Raw genomic sequence first — 14,912 nt, 5'->3', positions numbered from 1 at the left:
CCCACCCTGAAATAAACAGTAACTTCCTGGGAGGAAATCCTGTCAGTGGGCATGGTTCTCCTGTGTGAGCATAGCCTTACGTGGATCAAATCTTACTTGACTTGAGCCTTTAACTTCAGTATTGAGCCCTGAAAGATGTTCTGCATATCAGGAGAGTAATAGAATTCTGTAGCAAATATAATGACATCTGAACTTCTCCCTTGATACAGATGACGAGGATGGTATGGACTGCATGGACAATGAGAGGCGGCCGCATTTCCCTCAGTTTTCCTACTCTGCAAGTGGACGAGAATGACTTTTTTGTTCTGCTGCTTCACTGTCATCTTAGATTTATCACTGAAAATGATTCCTGAACATCACCACCAGTACTAGATACTATTTAAGATAGCAGGGGCACTTTCAGAGACCATTCCAAATTGAACAAGTTTCTTTCCCAAACCTACCTAAAATCCATTTTGGTTTTGCATGAAATAGGAGATTTTTCTCTACTACGCTCTCCTGCTGTTGCTGCTGCCCACAGCCTCAGTACAATAGCAACATCAAGAAGTTACTAACAGTTTCTTTGAAGGTAGATGACTTGGCTTCAGCATTGTACACGCTGTGCACAAGTAGTCATCTATTTTTCCTCACACTGGAGGCTAAAGAAAAAATGTGTTGGTCCAGCTTATCTTCTTCCAGAAGATGAATCAAAATCGTAATTGATCTAAAAAGATGTCAATAACATTTTCTTGCATCTGTTTGTGCTGGTTAGAACAAGGAAGCTTAGGGGTGGTGATGTACATATGCAAGGTTTTTGTTAGGCATATCATTACTTGAAGCAGATCTCTGTCATTAACATCTGGCAGGAATTTGTGTGGGAAATGTTTGAGAGAAGGACTTAAATTGTTGATATATATAAATATATATATATATTATTTTTTAATTACTGTTGGATACTACAGAAGAAGCAGAAGGGCTGGGCTCACCCAGCCTGCCACTTAGAACTTCCAGGTTCATGTGCAATCATGGAGAATCGAACATTATACATGCAAGAAATGAAGGCATAAAAGCAGCAGCTGAAGTTATTTAAGGGGTCTTATAATTTGCACCAGATAACATTTTCTCATGCTTTTCTTTTTCTTTCATGGTATACATCACCTCTGATGGCTGAAGAATGTAGACAGGCATAATGGTATTGCTTTTCACCAAAATGTGTGCACCAGGGTAAACAGGTGTTTGCCTTACTTGTTTATATTTTGAGTTTGTGAATTAGCTTTTTCTCCAGGTGTTTAACTCTGAATATTCTTTTTTTGTTTGGTTGGGTTTTTTTTTTTTTTTTTTTTTTTTTTTTTGTTATACTGCGGTAGTATTTATTTTTAGAGATAAGGATTGTATGTGTCATGTTTGCAAATGCTGCTACATCTTAGATAGAACAGGCTTATAGCAGTTAATTTTGTAATATATGGAAGGACTGTACAAGCTGAAGGGAATAATGCACTTTTCTCCCATGTGGAAACAAGGCTCTGAAATTGTACATACTGCTTAGAATCAGATTTTTGTGAAGGAAATACTGTTTTTTAATTTTTTGGCAGTGAAGGTGAGAAATTCCAGCTTCATATGCCAAAGGGTTAAAAAAAGAAAAAAAAAAAGCCACATCATGTGCTCCATTGAGGATAAATGTAATATAAGAGCCCAACAACACAATAGAAAATTTCTGTTCTATATGAAGGAATTGCATTTGAACAACGAGACCACAGTGATTGCAAGAAAAGCACTTTATTTTAATAATTAAAGTAGTAAATTTCTGGGATCAGCCATTCTCCAGAAAGGTTTTCCCAAAACCAAAAGAGTCCCAAACCCCCAGCATGTTACATGTAACCGTGGTACCTGATTGACCGAATTTAAAAACATCCCAAGAAACGCTCCCCTGATGGGAAAACATCTTTCTGTTTCCGAAGATCTGTATCTAACAGCACATGTGCATAAACCTGAGCTTTGGTCTTCAGCAATGATAATCTTAATAATAAACCCTTTGGTGCTAGGAGTCGGGACATCGCGCGGCGCAGCGAGAGAGCGCTGAGCGTGCCCGAGGTTTTCCCCTCGGGAAAAGCCCCGACTCCATGGGATTATCATGCGAAGTCTCTCTGCGTTCGGATCTCGTGAGCTCCCACGAAGACTGTGACATCGCAGAGCGTTGCTGGTTGTGTGGTGTGAATGAGTAGCTGAGTCTGGAAGGAGAGGTGTTCCTACTCGAGATGCCTTCGCCTCTTGACCTGGAAAGTCGCGTGCCCGAGCATGAAGCCCACTGCTGGCAGTGCCTGTGCTGGGACCGTCAAGGGGTAGGTGGGCATCTTATAGCAAGGCAGCTAAAGACACAGACTAATTTAGACAATTTTTCCTGTTTCGTGTTTTATCTTTAGTAACGGATGGATAATCAGATATCTGGTGTGCATTCTAACTACACAGGAGCGCATTCTGTCACCTTGTAACACTACACACAAGTAGAGCTTTGCCTCTCTGCAGAGGGAGGAGCACAGCAAACACCTTGCAGGTCTGTCCTGCACTGCTAGTGTAGAGGTGTCCGCACTGACACCGACAGTGAGTGACTGAGTACTTCATAGATGGGCATTAATTAGTTCTCTGCAAAGGCCTCGTACTTACAGACTAAAACCATAGTGATTGAAAAATCTGTGTTGTGTGCCTGTGCTTTTCCCCCCATGTTTTCAGCTTGTAGCAATAAGTTTCTTGACACAGGGCACCTCTAGCTCAGGGCCAGCTGGCGCCATGCCTCTGGTCAGCCGTCCCCGCGGGCAGCAGCAGCCCTGTGGTCAGCTCACTGTCACGTGGCTGCTTAGAGCAGGGTTTGCAGTGAACACCTGTCAGTGGATTTATGTGAGAACATTTTAAGACTTCACTTTGCATTGTATTGCCTGCCTTCCAAAACTTCACTGATCAGGTTCATGCTACAGAGAGAATCAGCGGCCACTTGGCACTGCCTGAGGTCAGGGGATTCTCTCTCTCTCTTTTACCAGTGTTAGAAACAGCTGAGAGACAACTGGGCAAGTGGTGCCGAGAGGAACTTTTGAAGCTGCTCTTTTGCTGTTTGCAGTTGTGGTTGGGTTGGGACAGGAGGTGGTGGCTGGTGCCTTGGTGAGCCTTTCGAGCACAGTACATTTCAGACTTCAACTCCAGCTTGTACTGACCTCCCTGACACACAGTATGCCCTCTCGTACTGCAGCCATCTCGGAGGAAATAGGTCATTTCTGTTTGGATTTTGGCAGTTTTTGTGCACAGCTTTGCTTTCCACACTAATCCATCTTCCAGTACATTCCCATTGCTTAAAGAACATTTATTCCAGTGTTGGTTTATGTTTGTTTGGGTTGTTTTTTTTTCTTCTTCCATCTTTTCTTGCGGCTTCTTAAAGCTGACTGTTCTTGCAGGGGCCATGTGCTTCTCCTAGAGTACAAAAGTAAGGTCTTTCCTTACTAACTGCAGGGTCTATATATTACACCTCAATGTACACACTTTGCTGCTACTGTTTGTACTGTCTACAGTAGAATTTCCTTATCTTGCTCCTGGTAGTGCATTACAGGCAAGCATGAAATGTAAAGTATTTATTTAAATAAAAACCTCTAAATTGGTAATTGAATTACCTCCCTGTAGCTTTAGAGTTTGTGACATTTCTTGACCTTGCTAGTTCTTTCATTAGATCCATGCAAGATCTAGTCATATGGTTAAGGATATTAAGCAGACACGACTATGAACCCAAGAAACCGTATTACTGTTGGTCATACTTAAACTGTTTATTTCCTTAAGTATATGACCCACAAGGATGTGAAATAACTACAAGAAACTGTTTTTGTACACTGTACATCCTTAGTATTTTTACACGTATATGATAGGGATGCACATTATTTTCCTTCGTACAGACAGCTTAAATAAAGCACTATGTCAATCTGCTACTTCTGTGTTTTTTAATGCTAATTTGTTCTGGAGGTTTGTAAATATATATATATATATGTTCAAGCTTGCCACAAAGGACGTATTTTTTTATATCTGCACATTACTATTAAGTATCTTAGGGGATAAAATTCCTAATTTGTTCTGTGTTGGAGAAAGAAAAACTGAAATGAGAAGGCTATATTGCAGATTACAAAAGATTTCTCAAGTTTTGGGTTAAATATTTACTTCATATTTTAAAGTAATTTTATATAGGTTAGATGTTTCAATCCTGAAATGCACAAAGAATTTACTTAATTTCTTCTTAAAAGAAAATGTACATCGTTATTTTTTTATCACTGTATATACAATGATCTGTGCATGTTTAGTTACAAGTTTTATTTGCTGTGAAGTCCTAGTGATAACTGTAACTTGCTGTGACGTATTTCAAATACCGGGTGATCAGTTTCAGCCTGTAAATGATAAAGTTACAGTATTGTCAAAAAAAAAAAAAAAGTTTTTTTATGACTGAGCAAGATGTATCTGTGCTTTGGACCAAGGCTGTTTCCATACAGGTGGTTTGTGCTAACTCTGTAAGGTCTGTGGTCACTTGTAAATTCAGGTTCACTCCTGAAGTAACAATTACAGGGCTACGATTTCAGTGATTTGGCATCTAATGGGACTCAGAGCCTCACACCCACAGCAGGGTTCTGTGCCAGAGGAGAGGACAATATGGGCAGGGGGGATGTGCAGGACACCTCAGAGTGGGACTCGTTGAAGCCTGCAGGCTGGTCTGGGCCCATTTGCACCAGCTGGTCAGGAGGGCTGAGTGTCCCCATAGCATGCTGTCATCTGGCTGTCAGCTCAGTTCTCAGACAGGAACACTTCCCTGGAATCGAGGCTTCATCCAAGTCTTGGGGTTTTTCCTCTTTTTTTTTTTCTCTCGTAGTGGGAAAGAACATGGGAGAGCCAACCAGCCACAAGTTCAGTAATATTAGGAGATGAGTGGCCAGGCCAGAGCTGCAGCAGGACTGTGTGGTCAGGCTGCACCCTGCATGGTGGGATGGTGCTCTGGCTCTGGCTGTGGGATTGCCTGCATCCCTGTACCTGGTCTGATTGCCAAGTACCTGGTCTGACACTTGGAAATTTTGTAAAACTTAAGCATTTGGTGCCTGAGGAGAAGGCAAAGAGGGTGGGGATGTGGGCATGTGGGACAGATAGACCTGGTATGCTCTGTGCTTAAGCACTGCATAATTGCTACAACATAGAGCAGCTGCTGCAGAGAAACTGATTCCTCCCAGATTCTCAGCAACAAAATTAATTGAGCCTACATCTGGGATGAGTATGAAAAACCTCCTTCCAGTTGCATATACTCACAGCTCAGGATGCTTTAGTGATATCAAACCATGCACACGTGCACATGGGTGGCTGGCAGCACTCCTTTGCCCAGGGCCACCAGAAGCCACCTGGTAGGTGAGGTGGGTCAGAAAGGTTGAGGGTTGAGCTGTGCCTTGGCCCAAGGCATGACAGCTCCAGGACCTCAGGGAAGCCTAAGTGTTGGGATGAGGTGCCCAGCTTCCTTTGTATGTGTGTCCTATTTAAACAGATTTATGCTGTGGACTAATAAAAAAATGTATATATTTTTAAAACGGTTTGCATATTCCTGCATTTATAAGTGTATATTCTTACCTGTGTAACCATCTATAAAGTAGACACTTAAAAATTTGTCAGCCTGATTACTGTGGAGAGCCTGGAATTCCACTAGTGAGGACTTTTCTTCAGCAGGCTTTCCCATCCCTGAAGACCTGAGGCCATTTTGAGCATGTTTATTGTCATGTTGGTGAAGCAGTTCCGGGAGGAGCTCAGATGTACTTGGCAGTTCAATACAGCAGGAAATTGAAATAGGGAGGAAAAAAAAAACAAAACCAAACCACTTTGATGTCAGGGCTATACCACTAATAATTCTTAAAATACAGGGGAAGGAGAGATTGTGTCCACAGCAAATGGTGAATTATTGCATGTGTTACTCCTATTTTTTGTTACGTTTTATGTCTTCAGACTGGCTGAGGTAGCTTTATCAAGACATTACTGCTCTTTACCTTTTTTTCCCCCTTACTAGTGCAATTCTCCAACTAAGCTCAAGATAACAGATGTAGAAACTTTTTTTTACTACTTACTGCTACAGTAGTTCAGCAAAGGATTCAGATTCTTTCTAAATCAGCCTGGTATTTGAAAAATAACTTCTAGAAACACAAGTGTGCACTTAAAGTCAAATTTGCAGGAATTTTTTTTTGTTTTCTTTTGGTTTTTTGGTTGACTTCAGTAATTTGAAGCAAAGGTCAGCTGGAACCTGTCCCCAAGTCTGCCAACTATTTGCTGGTGGCAAAGTCTGGCTGGGCACCTCATTTACAGCTTAGGCTTCAGTAGCAAGAGGGTCCTTTGCCTTAAGGCAAAGTTAATGTTGGCTTCATCTGGTGAACATTCTGAAAGGAAACCTTCCTGGTGGAAATTCTTCCATGTTATATGGAATATTTCTCAATCACTCGTATGATTTTGTGATGGTAAGTAGTTGTTGTGACTCTCACTTTTGCATTAAAAAAGACAAATACCTTGTGAAATAAAGTCTCCAGGTAGCTTCTGGTGATGAATTTTTAAACAGGAGAACAAGGTGCTCATGTAGGACATAACAAACAGGCCTCTTCTCCTTTCTCCTCCTGCAGACACTTTCACTTGAACTCAAAAGGACAGAACCAGGAAAAAAAAAATCCAGTTCAGTTTATTGGTATTTCAGTCTGTAAATAAGGCATCTATGTTTAGCTATAAAAATAGGAAAAAATACTTTATTAAAAGTGATACAGCATAATTATGAATTAAATCCACAGTACATAATAGTTTTTCATGCCAGATTGCAAAATGAACTTTTCATAAAACTCTTGGCTGTCCTAGAAAGTTTGGTAGAATTGGGTAGGTGGGAATGCTTAAAAATACGATTCTGAAGTTAAAAACAAATAGAAACCAGTTGAAGTTAGTGAGGAAGTGTGCCTGTTTGCTGCAGAGGTGTCTTGGGTAAGCCTCAGCCGAGCAGACCTGAAAGATAAAAGGCAAGAGATGGGGGTGTAAGTAAGTAGTGTGTTGCCTTGCTTGTGTTTATTTGTGTCTCTTCATCCTGTTGGTGAGTTCTTAGAAATACAGAAATGGTTAAGACTGTGGTGATGCAAGGTAAACAAGTGCTGTTTCACAGCCCACTCTTCCTGCAGGCCTGTGCTCCTCGCCTCTTTGGAAGATGAGAAGTCTTAAAGGTAGCAAGAATAAGAGCTGCTTCATTTCTGAAAAACAGGATCTCCATGCACTTCAGCCGTGGCTCATGTTTAGCAGTAAATAACTGAGCTCTTGTTTTGGGGCACGTCTAAGATTCTGCCCCTTCTCCTTTCCAGGAAGAAGGCAGCAGGGTTATGTCAGTGTTTACTGAGAGCTGCACAGCGGCTGCACGGGGTGGGCAGCAGAACAGGAGGCGACTGCCTGGGTGCTGCTGGAAACCTCTGGTGGGAAGGCTCAGTTACAGCTCTGAAGCTTTTTCTTAGCTATTGTTTGTGCTTCCTCAGTCACATTTCAGGACTGAACTAGGAGCGAGACATCAAGCTCCATTTGAGCTGGGGGGAGCTACCTAGAAGTAAGTTACCAGAGTTCTAAATACGAATTTAAGAGATGTAAATTACCTCAGAAATAAAAATAAACTTTCTACTTTGGCTGGTTTTGCATTAGAGGACTTAAAAAGCATTGTGGTTTGTTTTTTGTTTTTGTTTTTGTTTTTTTTTTTAATTAAGTTGGTAAGGCAATTAGGGCTGAGTTTAAAAAGAGAATTTATGAAGCTACTGTTCATTAAAGATTTAATTAAAAACATTAATATGGTACTTTTTTTTTCCCCCAAAAATACATGCATCAACACCAACGGCTACAGTTCTATCTGCAGCCAGTGCAAGGAACAATGAGCTACAGCCACAGAAAGCCTTGGGGCTTGAATTCCATGTCAGTGGCTACTTACTGACAGCCAGGAGAACCTATCCCCATGTTGCTGGAACCCCCAGCACTGGAGTATAGCACAGACATAAAAAAAAAAAAAAAAAAAGCCAACTCCAAACACTCGGCTCCTGAAGGAGTTTCCTGGCAACTGTTGCTGTTGTGGGTGCCTCACAACAGCCCCAAGCAGCCCATTCCTTTGCCATGCAGCTGCCCTTGGTGGCCCACTTGATATCCCGGGATGTTTGCTCGCTGCTGAGCCAGCGTGCCCAGCTGCACCCCAAGGGAGAGAGCCTCCTCTTTTTTTTTTTTTAGGCACCCCTTTTCAGACATCATAATTTTGTACTGCCAACCTTCAACACATTTCTATCATGGAAATGTCATGCTGCCATATTTGCCTCTAACTCAAAACTTGTCATTTTCCTCATCATCTACAGCCACCAAAAGCATTTCATTAGCCTTGTCTGTATGCAGGGAAACCCACTGGCTACCAAAGCTTCCACCCCAAAGCCTCAGGGTGCCTACATGTGGCTTTTGTCAGCACAGCTTCCCACTGCCAATACTTAGTGAGATGTTGACCCTCAGTGTGAGAGCAGAAGCTGCTGTGTCTCCCCCTGCCTGCACCCAGACCTCACCTGCTTCAAAATAAAGCACAAACTCTGGCAGCCTCAGTGTGCCTCACTATACAACAGCCTGGTGTGAACACTGTGGTTTGAGATGTGCAGTTCTCTGACTAAGTGGACACAAATCTGCCACCCCCAGTGTCCAGGTAGCTGGGAAATGAGTGGGTCACTGGGTAGTCAGAGGCAGGGACCTTCCCAGTCTTAAAATTTCTCCTCTTCCCAAAAATAGTTTGACAGTCTGTGAGCAGAGCTCTGCAGCAGAAATTGCTCAGCTTCCTCCCAGCAGTGGCATCTGTTTTAACCAAGTGTTTGGGTATTTTTAGGTGTACAGGTTGAAAATTTTTGTCGGAGGTGAACCACTGACAGCTGAGGTTTAATTGCTGTGCAACAATACTGGTAATAGAAGGGAGAGGAGCCATTAGCTGCTGCTTCAGTAAGAAAACACTTGGGTGGTTTAGGCACTCCAAGCATCATTTGCACAGCTGCAAAAATCCAAGGTGGAGCTCTCAGGAGGGCCAAACCTTGCTCCTGAGCTGTTCCCCAGCTTTGCCTGCACAGGAGGTATGGGCTTCCTACAGCTGCAGATTCACAGACTCTGAAAAGCTAAATCCTGAGCAATGCAGTGCTTGAAGTGTTGTATCAGGACATATATGCAGTATATTCTATATATTATTACTAAATAATAGTGCCATCTCTTAAATATTAGTGCAATGGCCTGATAGACAGCCCATGCTACAAGGTCAGGTCACATTGTCATACGGGTCCTTTCCAGCTCTTTGAAAATTACAGTGTGAGCATCTTCCTTCTGTTGTAGGCAGGTGGTTATTCTGAAGTCATACTGAGTATGATTTCTTTCAGTAATAGGAGACAACATTATTATTTTAAAGGATGTAATTCAGTGCTGAGAATGCAAAGTATGTTTTTGAAAACTGTGGTGTTTATCTTGGTGACTCCTACAAAAAAGATGGTAAAAGCCTTTTAACTCGTGCTGTCTAAAAGAGAATTCAGCTGCTAGCAGGATCATGGGTTTTTTCTGTTTTTTTTATGATGATGACTAATTAAAATTCACTTTAAAACCCAGATTTTTTCTTAGTGTCAAATGAGTTTTCCATGAAAAACAGACTCTCAACACACCAGAACGGAGCTGGATTTAAACACATCTTCCCCTCACCCCTTTTCTCCTTTCCCTTTTTCTTTTCCCTTTTCCTTCTCTCTGTCTGCTTGTCTTTCTGTCTTTCCCTCACACAGTAACAATAAAAATAAAAATTGCAGTGAAAGTAACATGAGTTTTCAAAACAAATCCTATGAAGTTTATAGGTTTGTCAGGGTTTCATTGTTTCAGTTGTTTCTTCCACACAGGTTAAAATAAATGATGCAATTTCAAAATCTGTGAGTTTTAAATTAAAGTTAAGCTTCCAAAAAGTAATTTACAAGGCTATAGGAACAACTGTAACTACGTAGCAGGAATGTAACCCCAATAGCACTGCTCCAAATACAATTAGTATGGTGTTGAAGGAAACATTACGTAAATAAGTTTTATGATTTATTACAGAAAAAATTGTAGCCTTTCTGAAGAAATAGAAACCATTCTGCTTCCTCAGAAGGAAAATAGTATTGGGAGCAACAAAATTAACCTACCCTAAATCAAAAGACTAACATCCAGAGATTATCCAGACCAAAAAGTACCTACAGTAAAATCTGCGTTTTCCCCTTCCCATCCAATTTAAATTTTTTTTTTTTTTTTTTCCCAAATTCTGTCATGTAAACCTCTCCGTGCTGTGGATTGCTTGTCCTGATTTTTTAAACTCTTAAAAAAACACAAAACAAAACCAAACCACAAAAAGCTCCAACAATTTAAAACCCCAAAATGTTCCAAACACTTTCTTCTTCCTTTTTTCTTGAAGTGTTTGCCAGATTCAACCCACATCTGCAAATAGTTTTAGTCCTCCTTTCCTCTCCCTCCTCTCCCTCTATATATAGGATATAGAAAAAATACCTACTTGTGCTCATTTCTCTTTATCCATCCAGGTTTTTACTTGATTCCATCTGTGTCCTGTTTGAGATCTGCATCCCATTTTTTTCCCTGAAATATGCAAGTGCAGTTACCAGTGGCTTATGTTCCAAGATACAATAGCACATTAGGTTACTGTTTTCTACATAATTTTTAAAAGATGAGGCATGATTGATTTCTTGCCCCACTTCCCCACACCAAAAAAAAAGAAGTTGATCATGAAAGAGAGCTTTTGAACAATACAGTCAAATATGGAATATGATGTCACTTCCACCTTTGATCAACAATGATTCTGTAATTGAATTAAAAAAAAAAAAAGTTTATTTCTACCCTAACTCCATACATCCTTCTGTAGCTAAAATCTCCCATTTATAGTGAGCTGTTCTTTAGTTTTCTTAAATCAATTGTATGATATTCCAGGCAGCTCTTTCAGGCTGAATTCCAACTCCAGAGAACCACCATTGCTTTAAACAGCTGCAAATAGATTTTTAGCACTCATTTTACAATAATTTTTTTTAATCTCATCCTTCTCTTCTGAGTGTTCTCAAGTTAAAAAAGTATCCTCTGCAGCACAATTAACATGTAATGAACATAAAGAAGGAAGCTTCTGCCAGTCGAGCAGTACAGTCTCTGAATGATCTTTTCCTCTTTTGCATCATTTTGGTGCTTCTGCCCAACTTCATAAAAGCATGCTTGCTTCCAGATAAAATACATTGGTAATAAGAAAATCCCTGTGGACCATGTAAAGTCTGTTCACATTACCAAGGGTGCTTCCCTTAAAACAGAAATTTAAATGTTCTTTTCTGAACCTTCTTAAACTACCATGCAGAGACAGCACTGTGAAATGTCCTGGAACTTGGACATTTCACATGCCAGATAACCTTACAATTACAATCTTGAGCTACCAAGTTTGTCTGTTACAACAGGATATCCTGTGAAACCAAACACAGTTATGACTAAAGGCTTAACCAAGTATGGATTTTATTCTCTTTGGTTAAACATTTAACTAAATTCTACAGCTAAAAAGACCTATGGAAATAGTATGATTTAAATATCTGAAACTTCTAGGACCATTAATTTTCTCTTATGCTAGGTGTGCTGCTGGACTGATTTTCCTACACTGAATGTCTTGTTATCTTGTTAGTTAGAACCCTGGTTATCACTAGTTTGCAAGTTAGAAAACATCAGGCTATGGTTGAAATAGCTCATTTACTTAGTCAGAAAACAGGGTTTGATTATTTGATAGTTTTACTGAAAACCTCAATCTGATCTTGTGAGTTCTCCCTCTTTTCCAGAAACAAGTAAAAGAAAGGCAAAAAACAAACCACACAGCCCTCTCCCTCATTTCCAAAGGACTGACAGAAAAGCAGTGGCCAAAGGAAAAAAAGCAAAATTAGTCCATGAGAAGCCACAGCTTCCTAGAAACTACTGGTAGCATGAATCAGTCCTGCTAGACATGTAGGGCAGAGATTAGTGCTCAGGCAGACTGATTTCAGCATGTCACATGTGAGTGAGTGGTCATGGAGCAGCAGGAAAGATAAATGACTTTAAAAATAGGGGGAAAAAAATCACAGACTGGTAGGGGGACTTAAATCTGACAAATGTCAGCAAAAAGTTCAGAGGAATTCTCAACATCAAGCTAGTGTTAAAACATTAATACTGTTAAAGAACAGATTTCCGTTTTCGCTGAAAAAGGAACACAAAATCTTCTGATAAGAAAGCTATGAAATGTCACTAAGAATAACTTCTGCTGTTTTATTGTAGCTTCAAAGCACTTTCTTCATTTAGTTTAGATTTAAGTGAGACTCAGGTCCAGCTACCAGTCTTTTTCCAATTGCATGGATTATTATTTTTTTTTAATTCATAAGTCAATGCCTTATTTGAAACAGCAGCAAACAAACCCAACAGCTGAAATGAGACTGCTGGTGGATTTCTCTGCTAGAGCTGCCAAATATTCCCCTCAGACTTCCTTTTCTCTTGGCACAGTACCTGTGCTCGCAGAAACTGCACCTCTTCTGTTAGCAGATGCTTCTCTTTGAAGAGTTGATTCTGTTTGTTAAGCAACTCCACTAACTGCTGGGCAGTGGCCTGGCAGTGCTTGTCAAGCTGCTTTAACCTGAAAAAAAACAGATAAAAGAGTTGCAGAGCATCTGAAGTTGGAGTTCATGGTAAATGCTTTGATGTTTGCACTGGCAGGTGCAGCTCCCAGATGACAGAGCTCAGTCTGGTGGCTGGGCTGAGACTGAAGTGTTACACTTCAGCTGGACACTCAATACATTCTATCGTCACACTTCAAAGGAGCACTTTTAGGTCTGCACTTCTAATTTAGAAGCCTTATCACGACATGACAGTGAATTTGCTTTGCCATAAAGTGACATCAGTGAAGACCAAAACAACACAAAACCAAAAAACCCTCCATGTTTCTGTTTGCAGCTCTTTACAACCTGGTCAATGTGCAACATTTGTTCCAGATCACATTTATTTCAAGAAAGCTTAATGTTAATTAAGCATGTAAGCACAGATCTTTCAGTAGGGTAACAAGGATTCCTGGGGAAGAATATAAGAAGCCCATCATGTTAAAGCTTCTCATCAGGGGCTGCAAAACAGAGGGAACAAGCTGGCAGGTACTGGAAGGACCACACAGAGGTCTTTTGCTTATACATGAAAAAACAAGAGCTTGAGTTGGCAAAACACTGCAATAGAAAGGGCACCCCCACCTTTACTTCTTTAATCACAAAATCTGGTATGGCTCATTATGTCCCAGCAACTATATTATTCCTGCCATGAAAAATTTAGAACGTCTGCTTGGGACCTGTAGCAAGGGACATAAACACAAGCTGGAAATGGTCTTTTAACATTAAATCATTTCAGTCTTTAAATAGAAACATCTTTAATTAGAAGTCCTTTTGGACATCTTAGGATCTTCTTGTCTTTAATTAATCACAGTAGTCTAGAAAAAACCTACACATCTAAACACTATGCACTTAAGGAGCACAGTGGTTTTGTCAATATTAGTTCTAGATCTCAACTTTGCACTTGCTTTTATAAACTATTTCTTGCTCCAACATACTGAAATACAGCTTTCTACTTTCAGCTCCATGTGATGGTTATGACTTGTACAGCTGCCATAACTCAGCTAAGCTAATCACTCAATGTTCACATTCTTCATCAGGATTGTTCAAGTAACCGCACTGGTAACCACCCTGAAATTTCTTGATAAAAAGCTAGTAAAATCTAGCTGAAGCAAAATTGCTAAAATTGATGTCAAAATCAGTATATATTTACTAATCTCTTATCAGCCAACTAACCTCCTTGAAATCGATCTGCAACAATCATACAGCAAACACTGAATGCCTGTATTTCATAGTGTCCTGTTACTCCCCTAATGTACCCTTGCAAAAGGGATTTGAGGAGCTGCAGGATGAGAACTAAACTAAATGCTGCAAATGGTGTAAACATCTGATGAAACAAACAAACCCACTGCTCTGATAGCACAGGGTGTCCTACTATACACACACTTAGGTGCTCTGTGTCTAATTTCATACTCTTTATACCTTTCAAACTATACCAGGTTGGTTACAGGAGCTGCTTATGCTTCAATTATTTACTCAAGATGATTTCAGGGGTGTTGAATTTCAAAGAAAAGTAAAACAAAACCATTCCACACAAAAACTTGCCCTTGTTCTTTGTTTTGTTTTAAAAGAAAGTAGCTCTTCCACAAGCATCTTGCTCCCAGGGAGTGCAAGAACAAGTTACTGGAGTATTACAAGTTATTTGCTGGAGGCAGCATCGTCATTTCAGACTGGAGAGCTGAGCTCTCCTCACTCCTTTGCCATTGATTTCCTTTAACTTGAGGAGGATTTGCAACCTTACTGCACTTCTTGATTTCTAATAAAGACATCTTCCAGTCCTTCAGTTCCAGAGTACTTAACTACTTTACAGCAGTACTGGTAGGGAGGTCTTCAGACAGCCAAGGGAAGAACTCCAGTGCTCCATGTAGAGCCTTTGGGCCGTGAAATCTCCTCATCCACAAGAGTCTGACACAACAACAGCCACCAAGTCTGGATTCAGGTCCTTAGAAATGATGTTTCTGCTGATTTCTACAATCAGTTAATAATTTTCCCATGCTGCTAGTGCTTCAGTCTGTTTTAAGAACAATCATATGGTATTTGACAGATTCTTGCACAACTGGCAGCTAAAAACATGGGAAGAGAGGATAAATCCCTTGACCCACATCTCCACAGCAACATGAGCACTGTCCATCATGAGGGTAATCCCATTCTGGCTGCAAGAGCAAATGTCCTTCCCCATGTGCCTCATCTCTTGCAGGAAGAAGGCTCCCA

At 40.5% G+C, this 14,912-nt stretch overlaps 2 protein-coding genes across 4 annotated transcripts in view; one reads left to right on the top strand and one right to left on the bottom strand.

Moving 5' to 3' along the window:
• The window catches only part of AKT3 (AKT serine/threonine kinase 3), a 142,887-nt gene extending 138,946 nt beyond the window's left edge, over positions 1-3,941 (top strand). For all 3 annotated transcript variants that reach the window (XM_071739107.1, XM_071739106.1, XM_071739108.1), the window contains exon 14: positions 210-3,941. In XM_071739107.1, the coding sequence (XP_071595208.1) occupies positions 210-295 (86 nt within the window). In that variant the 3' untranslated portion in view covers positions 296-3,941. The remainder of the gene's footprint in view (positions 1-209) is intronic.
• A 2,737-nt stretch (positions 3,942-6,678) lies between these two features.
• SDCCAG8 (SHH signaling and ciliogenesis regulator SDCCAG8) overlaps positions 6,679-14,912 on the bottom strand; it is a 100,650-nt gene continuing 92,416 nt past the window's right edge. The window contains exons 17-19 of the mRNA XM_071739105.1: positions 12,559-12,685; positions 10,559-10,641; positions 6,679-7,005 (exon numbers count right to left, since the gene is read on the bottom strand). Of these exons, the coding sequence (XP_071595206.1) occupies positions 10,591-10,641; positions 12,559-12,685 (178 nt within the window). The 3' untranslated portion in view covers positions 6,679-7,005; positions 10,559-10,590. The remainder of the gene's footprint in view (positions 7,006-10,558; positions 10,642-12,558; positions 12,686-14,912) is intronic.

Source organism: Heliangelus exortis, chromosome 3 (assembly GCF_036169615.1).
Source record: "Heliangelus exortis chromosome 3, bHelExo1.hap1, whole genome shotgun sequence".
Classification (NCBI taxonomy): Eukaryota; Metazoa; Chordata; class Aves; order Apodiformes; family Trochilidae; genus Heliangelus; species Heliangelus exortis.
The sequence above is the reverse complement of the archived record's forward strand: the minus strand, read 5'-3'. Positions and strand labels throughout refer to the sequence as shown.